General features: G+C 42.7%; 2 protein-coding genes and 1 pseudogene across 3 annotated transcripts in view; 1 reads left to right on the top strand and 2 right to left on the bottom strand.

The window, feature by feature from the left end:
- Window positions 1-2194, top strand: part of LOC127608023 (voltage-dependent calcium channel subunit alpha-2/delta-2-like) — a 28794-nt gene extending 26600 nt beyond the window's left edge. For both annotated transcript variants that reach the window (XM_052076849.1, XM_052076848.1), the window contains 2 exons: window positions 245-561; window positions 1391-2194. In XM_052076849.1, coding sequence (XP_051932809.1) covers window positions 245-340 — 96 coding nt within the window. In that variant the 3' untranslated portion in view covers window positions 341-561; window positions 1391-2194. The remainder of the gene's footprint in view (window positions 1-244; window positions 562-1390) is intronic.
- Window positions 2195-6503: 4309 nt separating this feature from the next.
- Window positions 6504-19050, bottom strand: part of LOC127608020 (myosin heavy chain, fast skeletal muscle-like) — a 28322-nt gene continuing 15775 nt past the window's right edge. Inside the window, exon 41 of the mRNA XM_052076838.1 lies at window positions 6504-6634. Coding sequence (XP_051932798.1) covers window positions 6614-6634 — 21 coding nt within the window. The 3' untranslated portion in view covers window positions 6504-6613. The remainder of the gene's footprint in view (window positions 6635-19050) is intronic.
- LOC127607263 (myosin heavy chain, fast skeletal muscle-like) lies at window positions 6644-16298 on the bottom strand (annotated as a pseudogene).

The raw sequence follows: 19050 nt of genomic DNA on the forward strand, positions 1-19050 counted from the left end.
GCCACGCCTTCACTTGCTGCACTCATGGAAAAAAAAAAAAGCATCATTTCGGTTGATCTCATTCATTGTTCAAACGTGTTCAATATGTATAGTAGTTTATTTTAACCTGTTGAAAGTCGATACTTGAGTTTTACTGTACATTCACTCAACTGGAGTCATAAAAATAAACATATAAATCAATAAATAAACTTTACTAGAATCAAGAGTGCATGTACAATATTATATAATATCTTGTTCATTGCAGGAAAATACTTCCGAGTGTGGACGGGCAGATTTTGTGCAGCCCTACATGGGGGTCCTTCTTGTCCTTCAACTCATTCTGCCTTTCTTGCGCCACTGACGCGTGCTGCCATTCACTGACATGTCGACTGAAGGTCAGGTACCCAAAGCAAGTGACTCATCTTCTGGATCAAGTTTTTTTTTCTCACTGGTCAGTTGAAACATTCCTTTAACGGGACAACAAACAAACACTCAAATGGGACGTTTGTCAATTTGGGGCCAAAAGAGGTGATAAGGAATTTGTTATCATCTCTTCCTGTCTGGAGCATTCCGACATACAGGGTGGCCCACTTAAAAGTAGCCCGGATTTTTTTTTAAATTAAAATATTTTTTTAATTTTTTTCAAAACATGTATTTAATTACGTGAATGTTACAAGTGACCCAAGTCTTTCCAAAACCTGTTTTTATTACTTACAGGTTACAAGAGATGCTGGAAGTGTCCCCCATTGACATCTATACATTTTTGAGCACGGCACAGGATGTTGGCTGATACTGACTGCAGCTCTGCTAAGGTGATGCTTCGGATAGTGTTGGTGATGTTCTGTTTGAGTTCGTTCAGGGTATGAGGATTATTTGCGTACACCTTTTCTTTTAAATTCCCCCATAGATAAAAATCGCATGAGGTCAGGTCCGGAGACCGTGGTGGCCATAACCCCATGCTCACAGTTCGCTCTTCCGTAAAGACTTCATGAATGGATGCCAGTGACATGTGGGACGTGTGACATGTTGCACCATCTTGTTGGAAGAAGGAGTACCTGACCTCATGCGATTTTTATCTATGGGGGAATTTAAAAGAAAAGGTGTACGCAAATAATCCTCATACCCTGAACGAACTCAAACAGAACATCACCAACACTATCCGAAGCATCACCTTAGCAGAGCTGCAGTCAGTATCAGCCAACATCCTGTGCCGTGCTCAAAAATGTATAGATGTCAATGGGGGACACTTCCAGCATCTCTTGTAACCTGTAAGTAATAAAAACAGGTTTTGGAAAGACTTGGGTCACTTGTAACATTCACGTAATTAAATACATGTTTTGAAAAAAATTAAAAAAATATTTTAATTTAAAAAAAAATCCGGGCTACTTTTAAGTGGGCCACCCTGTATAAGAGCAACTAATTGATGCTGAATGTGTCCCGGCGGTATAAAATGTGCTCACGTGTCAATGCAATGAATGCTTTGACATGAATGAAAATGGATAGAGAGACTTTAGAGCTCAATTCTGACCAACAGCACACTTTTTTTTTTGTGGCCTTTTCTTCGCATTAAAGTTCTTTGACCAAGCGGTAGTACAAATTCTAATTACTGGTCACATGATGACCTGTTTACAACCTCTCTGTGATACGTAAAATTTACAAAGCAAGCATTCTTAAGAAACGAGACCGCACATATCCGTGACCAAATAATTGAGGTGAAATTTCTGAGAAGATCTTGAAGTGCTTCCGTTAAGAAAAAAAATAAAAACATGACACACATGACATTTGGCAATTAAAATTTAATGTCATGGTCATTTATATGGATTCAAACAGATTGGAACAGGGGTCCCCAAACTACGGCCCGCGGGCACATTTGGCCCTCTAACCCCATTGTCCTCGGGTCAAAATGACCCGTCACTCTGTTAAAAACGCCCCAAAAACACCCTAAATAATAATTTTATGACTTTTCCTAGCTTGTCCCCAACTGCAGAAAAATTTAAATGTTGTTTTTATTCATATTTCCATGGTGGTCCAAAGGTGGTCTTCGGGGCAAAATAACCCATGACGCAAATAGGGTTGAAATCAAGGTCACAAAGTTATTTACACACCATAGAATGTTTCAGTGTTTTAGTTGTGTCTCAGATCAATTAGTAGAACACGTGAACAAGACGGTAGCAGACATAAACAAGACAAGATAGGTGGCGTTCTCGTAGATGGCAGAACTCTTTTTTGTGGATTTCAGGGGGCCATAAAGAGAGAGAGTTGTTTACCGGTAGTTATTATTTATTTCCTGTTTTTTCTGTGAAGAACCCAGAGAGCGTTATTTTAGTTATTTATTTCATTAAGAGTGTTATTATTTGTTTCCTGACTTTTTTTCTGTAAAGAACCTGCAAAGGGTTATTTGGTTATGTGTGGCTTTCTGGGAAACAATACATTTTTTAAGCTCCCCTACGATCGTTGATGTTATAAACTGACACCGGCCCCCCATCAGAGAACGGAAAAGTTATGTGGCCCTCACAGGTAAAAGTTTGGGGACCCCTGGATTAGAAGATGAAATAATGTTTGTTTTTGTTTTTATTTTTGAATACACAATACAGTTTGATTTAAGTGCAGTGTTTGGTTCATCAATTCATTTAATCGCTTCATAAAGAACCAAATCAATTTATAACAAAGCAACAAGACTTTGAAAGAGATATTTGTTAGCAATTGCAAATCTTGGATGCTTTATGCTATTCCGCAAGGGGTGAAGTGATGCATTTGTGTTTGCCTCTTGTATGGGGAGCGTAGCTTCTGAGCAGCTTTCTGTGTTCTCTGTATCGCTGTGTGACAACTTTTCATTTTTGAAAGTGACTCTTCACTGTGGCACGGCGTTTCCTGATCATAGCAATATCAATTTTATCCGTACAAGTCTCAAGCAAGTTTCATTCTTTAGAAAAAAAAACTGCAATAAGGTACAGCATTGAATTAAACTGACGGGGCCAACCAAGTCTCGCAGGAATTTTCACGACCTCAGTTTTAAAATTGAAGTGTTTCTATTTTAGTCCTGTTGATGTTGCAGATCAGCTTGCACACAAACCAAATACAGTCGAAGCATTTCTTCATGCACCGCCTGCCTGCCCTAGAATCGTCCTGCGATGGCTCAACTTTACAGCTCAATCCAAGTGATTTGCAATTTCCGCCAACAACCCTCAGCACGTTGTGTCATATCGCCATCCTTGTCCCTCCGACGCTATTAACCCTTTTCAGGGACAGCGGTCACTACAGTGGACAGCTTATCTTGTTGTCAGGTTACAGGGTGGATGAAAGGGTCAAGGTCTTGTTGGGGCTTTTTGAAGCTATTTGAGGAGAAAATAATGCTACAGTAGAATACCGGTCTGTCTTTTTCCCCTCTGCCCGCCTGATTTTTTTTTTTTGAATCCTGCAGTGCCTTGTGGCACTCACTTTGGATGTTACGTTCATCCTGCATACCCCATGCAAAGGACTTGGGAAAGTTGCAGTGGATAAAGTACACTTGATTTCACCTCAAGAACAAATGAGACTTTTCCCTTCAAGAGCACAGCACAGTTTAAGAAGGATGTGGCCACCTCATGGAAGAATGGTTGTGAAAATGGGGCCCGCCGCTGTTTTCTTTACCCCAAGCACAGCCCGTTTTCGTACATTTCTTCCACATTTCTCTAATTTTGCCTATTTCCCGCCACGAATGACTGAAATAAGTGAATGTTTTTGTTTTGCATCTTTGCCGTGCCCCAGTATGTTCGGAAGGTTTTGCTTTCAAAATATTTTTTTTTTAAAAACTGCTTTTAACCCCGTGGCTTTGAATTTCGGTCTTAAAGCAACAATGCTGTATATTGAGCAAAAAAGTGTTGAGAAGCCACAAAGTATTCATTAAGGTCAGTGTTGTAGTTTTGCTTTCAATGACCGCTATTTATTTGCATGGTATTTTGGAACCCTTGGAACAAATTTTGTGTACATACTTGAAAGGATATGAAACACTCCTCTTGTGTACATCTTGCAGAAACGAACGAGGAACAACGTTTGACTTCAGTGAAGCCAAAAACACTTTTATGTATTTATTCAGCTCAAGGAGGAAAAAAAAAACGGCGGGGGCATGTATAAGGGATCTTATGAATTAATTTTTCAATAAAATTGATGTATTTGTTGCTGACCTCATTTATAATGGGTATGCATTTATTTGATCTAGGTCTGTATATTTGCTTAAGACAGCTAGGTATTGAATGTGTATGACACTTAGGCGGGTACAGCAAAAACAACACAAAAAGATCCAGAGATTAGAAATGACGATACACTGTCAGTTGATGTCTCGGAAAGAATGTTTCAATGTTTTTGCACTAACTTTGCTCTTCATTTGGCTTACATTGTCGTCAAGCGGGGTATGGGCGTTCTGCTCTTTGTGCCAGCCTTCCCATCCTGCCACCTCATTTTTGTACGCAAAGCGTTCTGCAGAATACAACGAGCTTAACTTTGTAAAACATTTTGTCAGTCCGTCACCTTACATATGGATCTTTCAATGTTTATATCTTTGGTGATTAAATGCTCTTGATATTTTTCATTTTTCAGCTTTGGGTCATTATTATTCCTAGCAGGGATTGCAAAGTTTTCCATGCACTTCCTCATAACATCTTTATGCTGTATTTGCCCTTCTTTTTGATATAGAGTTATTGGTAACCCTCACCGATTCGGAATAACTTTTTTGTCATTGTACCACAAGGTGCAACAAAATGGAAGAGACACACCCTGTTCAAGAGACAAAGAAAAACAATGATCAACAGAGTTGACGGTACCCTGTTTTCTCAAATGAAAAGAAAAACATGAGGAAGGAGAAAGAGAAAAAGACCAGCCCCGGACTAAGCTCCTGTTGGCCAAGCATAGTATGGATTTGGAAAAAACCCTCAGCAACCCACACAGCAACTTGTAAACCAGCACAAGTGGGCTGGGGGAGCCGGGTATGTATGGAATCACATTCAAACACTTTATAACAATTTAGCGAGAAAAAAAAACAGGTCTCTGCCATGCTGATCCAGCCACCCTTAAAGTCCTATCTTCAAAAATTATTGATCATTTAAAATTTCAGGCATTCATAAAAGTCCTCCGAACTGACATCTCTGTGGCATAATGTGGTTTGACGGCTCCTCGATGTCACTGCCTTGTCAGCTGTGAAGAGTTAAAAACAATAAATGGTGTGGATCAGGCGACAAATCCTTCAGTCAAGTCGCTTGCGCAGTTGCTCAGTGTCACTTCGTAAAAATACCTAGGAGAAACATAATCCTGACTCTTGAACATTCTGTACAAGCTTCTCCTGCTTGTTCTGCAGCATTTCATCATATAGACCAGGGGTGCCCATTACGTCGATCGCGGACTGGTCCCAAGTCGATCGCGTGGGGTGTTGAGTAGAAAACAAACAACCATTTGTGTGTCTTTGTGCATGTCAGGCATATATTTTTGTGTTAATGTACACGGCACCCCCATGCGTGCGTATGTGCATGCATGTGCGCGGTAACGGGTCGATCGCGGAAGGTTGGTTGATCAAAAAGTCGATCTTCGTTCCAAAAAGTTTGTGCGCCCCTAATATATAAGACTATAAGAATCCTTTAAAATAATAGTTTTATAGCTGCAAAATATTCAGTCGCAAGTGAGTAAGAGCAGTTGTCAATCAAATAAACACCAACAAATGAGACACATGAATAACTAGGTAGCATATGGACTGCTAGTTAAGGTTGCAACAGAAAGGTGAAGCCAGATGTGTTAGTGACTGATGTGATGAGAACACAATTTTAGACAGGAGAGTGTTTTAAAACGGTGACTCCTGCAGCGCGTCACCGTAATTCAGCAAGGACTAGACGAGGGTGTGTTATCGTTGGATGCTTCACATTCTGGAGTGAACAGGTGCCTAATTAAGTGGAGTGCAGGGTGCAAAGGGCAGCCCTTATTTGTCACTATGTCAGTTGAACGTACTCCCCAAAGAGGAAGCGCATAGTGGCAGCCGCTCGCTATGTTGCCTGCTGACAATTTTAGCATGTGTCGCGCCTTCGGAACGGCGCCGCTCAATTTTGTTTGACGACTTCCCACTTTGGCAGTTGCCTTCGAAGAGACGACAAATATTCCTATGTTCTGACTGTGCGGACTGATGAAGTCACTGGTCGGCAAACAAAAAGTTGTATGCGAAAAAAATAAATAACATAGGCAAAGACTCTCTTCTACGGAAGAGGATTAGGGCCAATGGAGAAAAAAAAACAAGGTTGTCTTAGTATGGTGTTTGTTTTTTCGAGATATATACTCAATTGCAGATATGCGCAGTGCAAATTGCAGCTGTCTGAAATGTAAATTATCTGTAGCTCCAGTTTGACAAAAGTCATAATTCCAATTCAAATTACCGACATGCAATTAGTTATCGGAAATTAAGTTTGAACGAGGACATTGTAGATATCTCAAATATTCTTTATCCGCAGTCTTACTTCCTACATCAATCATCACTAACATTGGCGCGTTCAAGAAAACGGAAGTCTTCAGACAGGCAAAATTGATTTATTGAATGTACATCTGCAGGATATCATGAGAGTGTTCCAATGAAAGATCATATTTTATGATTCCCATTTTAATCCCTCACTGAGGTTGCATCTCATTCTTCAGCATCCTTCGTCTACAATGCGAACACAAGAAAGATGTAGTAGTTGTTCAGTGTCACATGACAGCAGAGCAGCGTGACGGCAACTTTGCTTCTTTGGAACGTGATACTCACTTTTGCGATTTCACGACTTTTGGCGCGCAGCTTGTTGACCTGTGACTCTGCAATGTCTGCGCGCTCCTGAGCCTCCTCCAGCTCGTGTTGAACCTTCCGCAGCCTCGACATGTGAGTGTTGGCCTGTTCCTCCTGCGGGACAGTTCAATAGCGGAGTGAACAGCAGATTTTGCTTTGGTCAAAGATTAACAGTTAAGTGGAATATGCATTCACAGGCCACAATAGTAAAGCCTCCTGTGCAATTAAATGATTTCAAGATTCGTTTTTTAAAAAATATTTGTTTTGTTCGACGACTAACAAAGACAATCCAACAGAATTTTGTAAAAATAGCATTTTTGAGGTGATGGCCAGTGGGGGAGGTTTGATTGATGACTATCAGATCGCTGCATGGAATTTTATATGGTATGTGGCACTATACTGTTATACTTACAGCCTCTTCTGACTGCCTTTTGTAGGCCTTGACCTTCAGCTGCAGCTTGTCTACCAGATCCTGAAGCCTGTTGACGTTTTTCTTGTCTTCCTCAGTCTGACGGAGACGTGAGTCGATTGTATTATTTTGCACGGCTTTCAGACAACGGTTGACATGAGGGATGAAACTAACACCGACCTGGTAGGAGAGCTCCTTCACTCTTCTCTCATATTTACGGACGCCTTTGACGGCATCGGATCCTCGCCGCTGCTCAGCTTCTACCTCAGCCTCAAGCTCGCGCACCTGAAACAAAATGGAAGTTGAGCATGGTACACAAATTTGGTGTCCTTCAGGAGTCTGGATGCGAGTGTAGGGAGATCTTTACCCGAGCTTCCAGTTTCTGGAGCTGCTTCTTGCCACCTTTCATGGCCAGATTCTCAGCCTCATCCAGGCGGTGCTGCAGGTCTTTGACCGTCACCTCCAGGTTCTTCTTCATCCTCTCCAAATGAGAGCTGGTGTCCTGCTCCTTCTTCAGCTCCTCTGCCATCATGGCAGCCTACAACACAACCAAGCATGAGCTCAACATCAGCTTTTACACTGAGGCGAATGACGGAGTGCATTAAAACTCACGTCTGTGATGGCCTTCTTGGCCTTTTCATCGGCATTTCTTGATTCCTGCACAGCTTCCTCCACTTCGCCCTGAACTTGGACAAGGTCGGCCTCCAGCTTCTTTTTGGTATTGATCAGACTGGTGTTCTATTTTAAAAGAAACAAATGCTTGCTTTGAAGCTGTTGCGAGAAAAACAACTTTTTGTTTTGTTCTGGAAAGCATGTGTGAAGCGCACTTGAGAATGAAGCAGACCAACACGCTCACTGGCATCAACCAGCTCAGCTTCAGCCACTTTGCGGCCTCTCTCCGTCTGCTCCAGAGCAGCTCGTAGCTCCTCAATCTCAGCCAGCATCAGGTTGCTCCTGCGCTCCACCATGGCAACTTGCTCCTTCATTTCTTCTTGACCTCTTATGGCTTCATCAAGATGAAGCTGGGCATCCTGCGTGACAAAACATTCACACAAATCAGTACCTGCCTCCTTTCAAGCTGCTCTTCGAGGTCTGTTCTAGAGTCTGGACCTTGAGTTGTCCCTGGACATTCCTCAGCTGTTTCTGGGCTTCAGCTGCCTGGCGGTTGGCGTGGCTGAGCTGAATCTCCATCTCATTCAGGTCTCCCTCCATCTTCTTCTTGAGTCTCAGGGCATCGTTCCTGCTCCTGATTTCAGCATCCAAAGTGCTCTGCATGGACTCGATCACACGCTGGCTGTTCCTCTTGATCTGTTCAATCTCCTCATCTTTCTCTGCAAGCCTTCTCTCGATCTCGCTCTTGACTTGGGTCAGTTCGAGCTGAATACGAAGAATCTTGGACTCCTCGTGCTCGAGTGTAGCCTGTGCACAAACAGGGCATCTATCATCATTTTAAATTCTCCTGACATCCTCCGCGCTATGATTTGAAATATGACGCTTGTTACCTCTGCCTCCTCCAGAGCTGTTTGAATTTCACTCTTCTCACTCTCCACTGCCTTCTTTCCCTTCTCAAGTTCATGGATTGTCTTTCCAGTCTCCCCAATTTGCTCACTCAGGTCAGAAATCTCCTCTGTATTTGACAGGTGAAAGAACAGCAGATGACAGTTTTGCTTTTTTAATGTGTTGGTCTTTTGAGAAAATCGGGGTAGGGGTCTTACGTTGCAGGTTCTTGTTCTCCCGTTTCAGGGTCTCTAGATGCTCCAGGGCTTCTTCGTAGGAGTTCTTTAGTTTGAACATCTCGGTACTTAGTGAGCGGGCTTCCTTTTGATATCCCTCCAGTTCTGCCTGGCTCTCTTCGTATTTCTGCTTCCACTCAGCAAGAACCTCAACACATCAAAAAGGACGTATTCAGATGTGTGTCGACTTGAAAATAAATACCAAAAAAAAGACACCTTGTCAAAGTTCCTCTGCTTCTTGTCAAGGGTGGAGGCGAGCGCATTGGCTCTCTCCACGTCGATCATCAGATCTTCCACTTCACCCTGCAGCCTCTGCTTGGTCTTTTCCAGTGAGGCACATTTTGAGTTGACTGACTCGATGGACTCCTCCGCATCCTGCAGACGCTGGGCAAGCTTTTTCCTGCAAAGGCACATCAGGTGATTCCATCGTTTTCGATCATTTTCGTTCCCTTGCCGTAGCTTACTTTGCCTCCTCGAGTTCCTCGGTGCGCTGAATAGCATCCGTCTCATATTTGCTTCTCCACTGAGCCACCTCGCCGTTGGCCTTGGACATGGCTCTCTGCAGCTCAGCTTTAGCCTCCTGCTCCTCCTCATACTGCTCTCGGAGAAGGTCGCAGTCGTGACGGGAGGACTGAACGGCGTGAGCCAGGGCGTTCTTGGCCTGCCACCCAGTAGAAGACGAGGTGAATAGTCTCTGCTAATAGTCAGATAATCTTTTCGTTTTGTTCGGCTGATTTTATGGCCTGTTACCTTGATTTCCTCCTCAATGTGCCTCTTGAGCTCCTCAATCTGCTGCGTGTAGCCCTGCTTCCCCCTTGTGAGCTGAGACACCAAAGCTTCTTTTTCTTCCAGCTGACGTGCAAATTCACCTAATCAAAGATGTTATTCAAGACATAGTAGAATTCATGGGAGAATTCAAGACATTCAAATGAAAATAGAACCGGGACCAAGCTAAAAGGTAAGATGATTTTTTTTGGTTCAGGTACAGCCATAACAAGTACTGTGGTTGCTAAACAATGTGATACTCTTGTGTTTCGCAAGGTGATGCCTACCATTCTCAGTTTGAAGTCTTGATTTTTGAGCGCTAATGTCATTTAGTTGACGGACATTCTCATCATTCTTGGATTTAAGATCACTCAGTTGATCTTCTAAAGACCTGCACATCTTTTCAAGATGAACCTGGTAGAAGAACATAGGAAAACCATTTTTTTTTCATTCTTGGTTGAAATTAGGGTGAAAATGTTCTCACCTTTGATTTTGCAATGCCCTCCATGTTGCAGCTGAGGTCATCGATCTCCATCTTGTATTCACTCTTCTCCTTCTCCAGCTTCTGTTTGACCCGCTGAAGGTTATCGATCTGCTCCCCGAGCTCGGCCACGCTGTCGGCCTGCTTCTTGCGCAGAGCCGCGGCGGTGGCCTCGTGCTGCAGGGTGGACTCTTCCAAGTCGCGGCGCAGTTTCTGGAACTCAGCTTCACGCTTTTTGTTCATTTCAATCTGAGCGGAGGTGGCCCCGCCGGCCTCTTCGAGGCGCTCGCTGATCTCCTCAAGTTCCCTGGAGAGATCAGATCTCTGCTTCTCCACCTTGGCGCGAGCAGCCCGTTCGGCTTCAATCTCCTCCTCCAGCTCCTCAATACGGGCCTGAAAGACATAAATTTTGAGTTGCAATTTTCTCAATATATTTCATATTTATGTTCTGAAGCTTGTCACCAAATACCTGAAGTTCTTTTATCTTTTTCTGTAATTGGACTCCGAGACTTTGCTCGTCTTCAATCTTACTCAGTAATTGGTTGACCTCAAAGTCCTTCCTGTAGATGGTCATTGGTAGTAATAAAATGTGTTAAAGCCGTGTTCTTTACAATACGTCACTTGGATGAAAACAGTAAATCGTCAAGTATACGTACTTCTTTATTTTTTCATCAGACTGCTGCTTGTCATTCTCAAGATCCATTATAGATTCCTGAGCTAGCTTCAAATCTCCCTCCAGCTTCCTTTTAACTCTTTCAAGATCCAGACGAAGCTTTTTTTCTTGCTCCAGTGATCCTTCAAGCTGTGAGGGATAAACATATTTTCCATTAAATCCAATCTTATTCGAGATCTGCCCAAACATGTGACTCGCTCACATCATCCACTTGCTGCTCCAGCTTGCTCTTAGCCTTTGTCAGAATATTGACTTTGTCTTCTTCTGCCTGAAGGTCATCCAGGGTCTGCTGATGAGCCTCTTGGAGGGCTTTCTTCTCTTTGCTTAGTTTGGCAATGGTCTCATCTTGAGAAGACATCTCCTCAGTCAAGTTTTTGACCTGCAGCAGTGTGCATACAATTGAGAATGATGAAGTTGCTGAATGCCGAATTATCAAAATATAGGTAATTGTCTAACCTTGTTCTCAGTGGCATGCTTCTCCTTTTCCACTTTGGCAAGCGTAAGTTCCAAGTCATCGATGTCTTTCTTCAACTCGGAGCACTCGTCCTCCAGCTTCCTCTTCTTGGCTGTCAGCTCAGCATTGATTTCCTCCTCATCCTCCAACCTTTCCGTTGTCTCCTTGAGTTTGGCCTCAAGGTGGATTTTGGCTTTGATGAGCCCCTCGCACCTTTCCTCTGCGTCAGTAAGGTTCTCGCTGTCCTAGAAAGCAAATCAAGCAGGTCCATGTCACTGCCTGGTACATGCGATTGAACAGGCAGGCCACATGAGAACTCGGTATTGAACCTACAGATTGCACTTGTAACACGAGGTCGTTCTTCTCCTGCAGGAGGGAAACCATCTTCTCCTCCAGTTCCTTCTTCTTGGCCAATGCCTTGACGAGATCCTCCTTGGTTTTTTCAAAGTCCTCTTTCATTTGAGCCATCTCTTTTTCAGTCTCTGCACTTTTCAGTAGAGGCTTTATCTTGAAGTACAGCTTCATCCATGGCCATGTTTTGACATTCATGAATGAGCGGACGTTGTACTGGACGGTGAAAATGGCCTCCCTGATAAATATGTCAACAAGTTGAGTTCAAGGTGTAATTTTTCTTGTTTTGAAAGGAAATACCAGGAACCCTGATAGATAGCGTACCTCCTTGCCATCATCTTGACAAACTCTCGTCTCATCAGGTGACCTCTGCAGAGAGCCTGAGTCATTGTGACCAGCTCGGCCAGTTTCTCATCTCTCATCTCCTCCAGTGTACCCAGCAAGCCGGCTTTGAAAAACACCTGAAAGGCATGACATTGTCCCTGGCTTCTTTTTTGACACAACTGCTCTTTACGGTCATTAGAAGGAAAGTCATTATTTACTCTACCTTGGTATGGCCAAACTTATACTGCGTGTGATCCACATCGATGGACCCCAAAAGTTTCTCCGAGGCCTTCTTGTTATCAATGAACTGACCCTCAGGGATGACGCTGGCGTTTAACACTTTGTATCTGAATGTAAATGTTTCATTCATTTGGTGTGCAATCCTTTGAATGACTGAGAGTCAGTGATAGAATTTGACTTTGCTACCTTTGCTTGAAGTCACCGTAAAGGATTCTGCTGGGGAAACCTTTCCTGCAGATTCTGATGCCCTCCAGCACGCCGTTACAGCGCAGCTGGTGGATGACCAGGTGGTTCTCCATCAGACCTAATATTTATTGTTTTGAATTAAACAGATCAGAATTTTGTGAATAAACAGTAAGAATCATAAGGGCAAGTTAGTCATCAAGTGCAAAACTCCATGCATTGAATGCACACTGTATATGGCATCTGATAATAATCGTAGCAAAGCTGCAAGCAAAATAGATCGTGAAAGATTAGTCAAATAGTTCATAAGAAACAGAGTTTAAAAATCGCACCTGGCGTCTTGGACTCGTTAGGAATCAGGCAGCGCACAAAGTGAGGATGTGTGCTCCTCAAGTTTGTCATCAGTTTTCCCAGATTCTCCTGAAGAATTGAGAGGACATCACATTGGCGTTTGAGAAATAGTACAAACGTGCAAAAACAAATGTGGACAATATTCTGCTACTTCATCCTACCCTGAACAAAGCAGACACAGTTTGGAAGGAGCCACCCTTCTTCTTGCCAGCTTTCTTTCCGCCTGCACCCTCAGCTGTTGATGGAATCATAATCTGATCAGTAAGACTATGTAAAGTTGTAGAATCGATGTGTAGTACTTCCTACCTTCTGCTGAGGCGTGGGATGCATACAGGAAGGACAACAGCTTGGTAGAAGACTTCTGGTAGAGCTGAACGACGGAGTCATTCAGAGGGTCCTTGTTCTTGTCCAGCCAGCCGCAAATGTTGTAGTCCACAGTGCCGGCATAGTGGACCAAGGAGAAGTGGGCCTCAGCCTTGCCTTTAGTCGGCTTCGGCTTCTCAAAGGACTTGTTCTTGCCAAGATGCTGGTCGTACAGTTTGTTCTTGAAAGTTGTGTCTGAAGCCTTGGGGAACATGCACTCCTCTTCAAGGATGGAGAAGATGCCCATCGGCTGCAATGACATTGGTCGATGGCTGTTATATCAAGCTATTTATTTCAAAGTGAAGAAGTTTTTCTTGTCTACCTTCTCAATGAGCTCAATGCAGGCAGCCAAGTCCATGCCGAAGTCAATGAACTCCCACTCGATTCCTTCTTTCTTGTACTCTTCTTGCTCCAGGACGAACATGTGGTGGTTGAAAAACTGTTGCAGTTTTTCATTGGTGAAGTTGATGCAAAGCTGCTCCAAGCTGTTGAACTGACAATGTTAAGAAAACATTAACAACAGTTTTGAAGTGAACAGAATTTTGACTACGCTCCGGATGTGCTATCGTGTTTGCTCCTCAAACTGTTGTTTGCAACATTTGGTACATGGAACGAAGCATACTCACATCAAAGATTTCAAATCCGGCAATGTCCAAGACACCGATGAAGAAGCTTCTCGGCTGCTTGGTGTCCAGCATCTCATTGATTCTGACCACCATCCACAAGAACATTTTCTCATAGACTGACTTGCAGAGGGCAGAGACAGAGTTGTTCACCTGTTGACACAAATCAACATTTCAAGAAATCACATTGACTTTGTGCTCATGAAGCTCCACTTTGTACCTGAGGCACAGTCTGACCCTTCGTCACAAACTCATTTCCGACTTTGACCCTCGGGTAACACAGAGCCTTGAGGAGGTCAGCCGAGTTCAGGCCCATGAGGTAGGAGATTTTATCAGCCACTGAAATGCAATGACATAATGCCATGCTTTAATAAAGAATCTCAGTCAGATAGAGAGATGGACGATAAGTCGATTGTGAGCAAGACAAATCGATCCACAACTCGCCCTCAGTGCCGTCAGGCTCGGCTTGCTCCTCACGCTGCTTCTGTTTGAACTTCATGTTTCCGTGTTGCATGACAGCTCCAGTTAGCTTGTACATGCTGACCTTCTCTTCAGCAGTAAAGCCCAGGATGTCAATGGCTGTCTGTGGTGGCAATTTAAAGACTTTTTTTATTTTTTTTTTGCGCACAGCAAGTAAAACAGATCCTACGACGGAAGTGGATGTGACGTTCATCTTACATCAGTGGCGATGAACTCCTCAATATCATTTATACTCTTGACAGTAATTTCACCCTGACTGATCATGGGATAGTCATAAGGGTTGGTGGTGATGAGCAAAGCCTCTGCGAAAACAAAACATGAGATTCATTCTTGCTACCTGCCACAATACACCAAAGTTCAAAGGTGACAATGTCTTCATACCGAGCAACTCGGGTTTGTGGCCTGTCATGAGCTGATAGAAGATGTGGTAGCTCCTCTCAGCAGACAGTTGGAAGGTCACACGAGACTTCTCCAGCAAGTCTGTAGATCACACGGCCCAATGTTAAAAATGCCCAAAAGCCATTTGTGTAATTATTTCATGTCTTACATGTTTCGATGTCTGCTGAAGCCAGCTTTCCCGAGGTGGCAAAATGGATTCTTATGAATTTACCCTATATGACAAAGTAGAGGTAATGAGTATTCTAACACCATTGGAAATCATTGTGTAAGAAAACATAAAGGCACTTACAAAGCGAGATGAGTTGTCATTCCTTACAGTTTTGGCATTACCATAAGCCTCCAGCAGGGGATTTGCTGCAATGATTTGATCCTCCAGAGATCCCTTCAACAAGTAAGTACTCAGATTATGTACTGTACGTTCAATTCATTGTGTTAGACAATTGGATCAGCATGATGTAATTCAAGGGCAAAATTTCACCATTGTAACCATTTTCATGCATTTCTTACCTGCATTTTGCCAGATGAGTGCTCTTGCTTTTTTCCCCCAGGCACTGCGATTGTCGCAAAGTACTGGATGACACGTTTGGTGTTTACAGTTTTTCCGGCACCGGATTCTCCACTGAAAGGCAAAAGAACAAACAAACAATTAGCAATCCCTTCTTTTTTAAAAAATCTTGATCCACTGGTGCTGAATATTAGAGAGGCAGAACGTACGTGATGAGAACGGACTGATTTTCCCTGTCTGTTAAAAAAACAAAACAACAACAACAACAAAATGCCATATGTACATAATGTTTGTGTACCGGTATATAATATATGGTTTAATAGATTACAATAACTAAACGATACCTTGTAGCATGAACTGATAGGCATTATCAGAGATCGAAAAGATGTGGGGAGGAGCCTCAATTCTCTTTTTGCCCCTGTATCCTGCCACGACCCCCGAGTCATACACTGGGAGCCACTTGTAGGGGTTCACAGTGACGCAGAACAACCCAGAATAGGTCTAAAAAAGGATGCAATAAGTTAAAAAAATTATGAATGTCAAGTCAATCAACAGTTTGGATCCATTGTCTCTTTTGGAACGGCACATACGTAGATCATCCATGCCGCGTAGCGCTCTTTGAGGTTATACAGCACAGAAGGCTCGCTGAGGTGGGTCATCATGGCCATGTCCTCAATCTTGTCAAACTTGGGCGGATTCATGGGGAAGATTTCATCCTCCTTTACAGTGAGACTCTGACGCAGAAGTGTGAAGAAGAGTGAAATAGTGGACTTTTATGAGACAAATCTCCGGGCGCACACATTTAAATCAGGTATTCAGTCATCAGCGGTAGCCTTTTTCCAATCTTTTGTGAAAGCAAGATCCATATTTACAACTTGACCTTCCCTTTAACCCCATCAAACGCCCAAATACTGTTCTCTATTTAGTGTACACAAAAGTCAAAGACTTTGCCTTGATTAAGCTTTATTCTTTTCTTTTGCAGTGTGGCAGTTCTCACCTTCCCACAGATTGTTTCCACGATGGCTTTGCCACCCTCTCTCTTTAACAGTTTGCCCTTGAGATACATCTCGTTGGCTTCGGTCACAAAGTAAGATGTCTTGGCATCAAAGGGAGTGTTTTGGGCTTCGATGCGCTCTTTTTCTGGCTTGCGGAGATAAACAGCTGCCGCGCCGAAACACTCCATTTCTGCGTCCGTGCTCATAATGCTGCTTTACTGCAAATGGGGGGGAAAAAAAGTCAGTCGACATTTGTTATGGTCATGTCATAATCTTCTCTGATCTGATTTCCTATGGAAATATGAATGGATGGACGATAGCTAGCTAGCTATCCCCATGATTCCGCCTAAGTTTGACAAGCTAGCTAGCTAGCAAGCTGGTTGGATGTATTGAAGATGGATGGATGGATGGATGGATGGATGGATGGATGGATGGATGGATAAAACAATGTCACACATTGTTAATTAGAATGAAGGATGACGGATGTCAAAAACAGAGAAGACTTACTTTCCTCCCACCCTCAGCAGAAAAGTGAATGATGGTTGCGGATCAGGATTCTGAAAGATGGAGTAAACAAAACACAAATAGTTGAAAGGAATTCCTGATAAGTGTCATAAATAAAGGGAGCTTGCCGTCCTTCCAAATCCTGGTCAAGTTGTTTGGCGGCTTTGTGATGTCTGGCAGTGAATAGTCATGCACTGCATTGTTTTCTAAGCTGCTGGCTTGCCTTATTCTAATATAAGACTGAGAACCACTTACCTTGACTCGTCGCCTGTCACTTCCTTGAGGGCGTCCGGCCAGCCTTCTTATATAGAGTTGGGCCTACATCCGACTTTGATGACTTGCTTTTTTTGGTCATGTTCTTTTACGCCTATTGTCTGGTATCATCTTTCATATCCGATCGATATCCGATCACAGACGACGTTCCTGATTTCTAATTAGATACTTAAGGGAGAATTATGAAAAGACGCAGATGGGAGCAGAGCAAATATAATGTTCTATGACAGCAATGATAATTGTTCGTTTAGGCCTATAAACTTTCTCCGTTGCTGTCAGCAGCAGATTAAATGGTCTTGTGAGTGTTGATAGGGTGGTTTGCTCAGGCATCCAAATCATTCCATTTGATGAATTAGTTTTAAATAGAACCTATTAGAGCCCCACAAGCCACAGGAAATAGAAAATACATGACACATAGAGGTTAAAAATTTGAGCAAAGGAAATAAGGTGCCAGACAGAGGAAAAAGACTTTTTTAAAAAAACGATATGCATATATTTTTCTGGCAGGCACGTCGTATTACCAAAGTTCCGACATTGTTTGGGTCTTTACAATAATCTCTCTAATACACCTTGGCACTGAGAAGCATCCAACTTTAGCTGGAGAGAAGTGCTCATATGTCACCGGTATTCTGTTACAGAAACCTTGCAAGTCTTTCCTGTGACAAAGGAACGAAATGAAGAACTTGTGAAAACAATGATCCAGTGCCATGGCCAGGTCTCATCCTGATCAAATCCCAAAACTTAATGGGATTTGTTGTAGGACAAAAGACAAAGTAACAATGCTTGTATTAATAGCAGGGCATCCGGTCAAAGGATTACAGGGCGGTGTTTTTAAAAAAGAAGGGCATTCTTCCAACACTCCATGTGTGATAAGTAAGCATACAGAGCTTTATTATCTCACCTTGCCGAGCCTAAGAGGAAATCTGGGATTTATTTATTTTTTTAAGAAGTGTCTCAAAAAGTTTAAACAGGACTTTGAAGGAGTTTGGAAACAGCAGTTGTGTACTGAAAGCCAGGCAATTACTGACTGAGGCAGTGTCAGCATGAGACAGGTGATGATTGTACATGTGTCATTCTATTTTTATTGCTGTACTGCACTTGTTGATCTAATTGTGCTCACATTGAAGGCATCTTTTTTTCTACTTTGCTTTGAGACCTTTCATCACATTTATTCTCTTGTTTCCATTTGCTTTGCTGCTATTGTTTCTTTCTTGGTGGTAAAAATGTCACGTTTATGTTCTTTAGCCTCTCATGTCAGTGTTCGGGACTTTTGGGGAGATGGGAAGCAGGGTGAAGTTCCTATCAGTGGCCTGCTTTGACGGAATGGCTTCTAACACGGAGTCTACAGCAAAACGTTCAACGTACGTACATGTCTGCAGACATCCCGGCTCACATGTGTTTGCCTGTTTTGGGGAGATGTGCTCATCTAAGGGCTCAGACGTAGGACGCCATTCTTAAATGATGTGTTAGCTGCACCCCAGGGCTACTTCAGCATTCTCACATTCATGAATGATGAATACGTGCGAAAATATTTGTAACTACACAGCGTTTTGACAAATAGCCGTCTCTTTTAGGGCACTTTAACACTGTCGCCTCATGAATACAATCACACAATGATTATTGGTACCGTATATACATCTAATTTATACAATGATGATGCAGAACGAGGGGGCCACTGGGGCTTCATTGTCTTACTCTGGGGTTCTATGACATGATCATAAGGGACCAAGTATTTTAAATCGATAATGGGTACGTAAAGTATATGTGGAAAAAACAGACAAACCAATAATTCATTATTGAACCCGACGTGTTTTGATGGCTGTTTATTGCGAAGTGAGACATGAGGGTGAAAAAATAGACAATATATAGGCAATTGAGATGTTACTGTGCACAACAGTGATTTTTTTCAGGAATTACTTCTTTTTTTTTTTTTTTTACTTGCACCATTTTGGTACTGTTGTACATTAATTATATGCCCTCCATTCTAAAGCATAGTTAGAGCCTGATAAACAAATACTTTCAAAGTAATGAGATGAATACACATTTGTACACACAGTCATTGTTAGACAATACACATCTTTTCTTGAGAATGTTCCCCTAACAGACCCCACCACCGCTACTTCTCCCATCTAAAGCTCATCATTGTTTATTATTTAGGTCATTGGCTGGCAACCAGTCCAGGCTATACCCCGC

This window comes from Hippocampus zosterae, chromosome 9 (genome assembly GCF_025434085.1).
Source record: "Hippocampus zosterae strain Florida chromosome 9, ASM2543408v3, whole genome shotgun sequence".
NCBI lineage: Eukaryota > Metazoa > Chordata > Actinopteri > Syngnathiformes > Syngnathidae > Hippocampus > Hippocampus zosterae.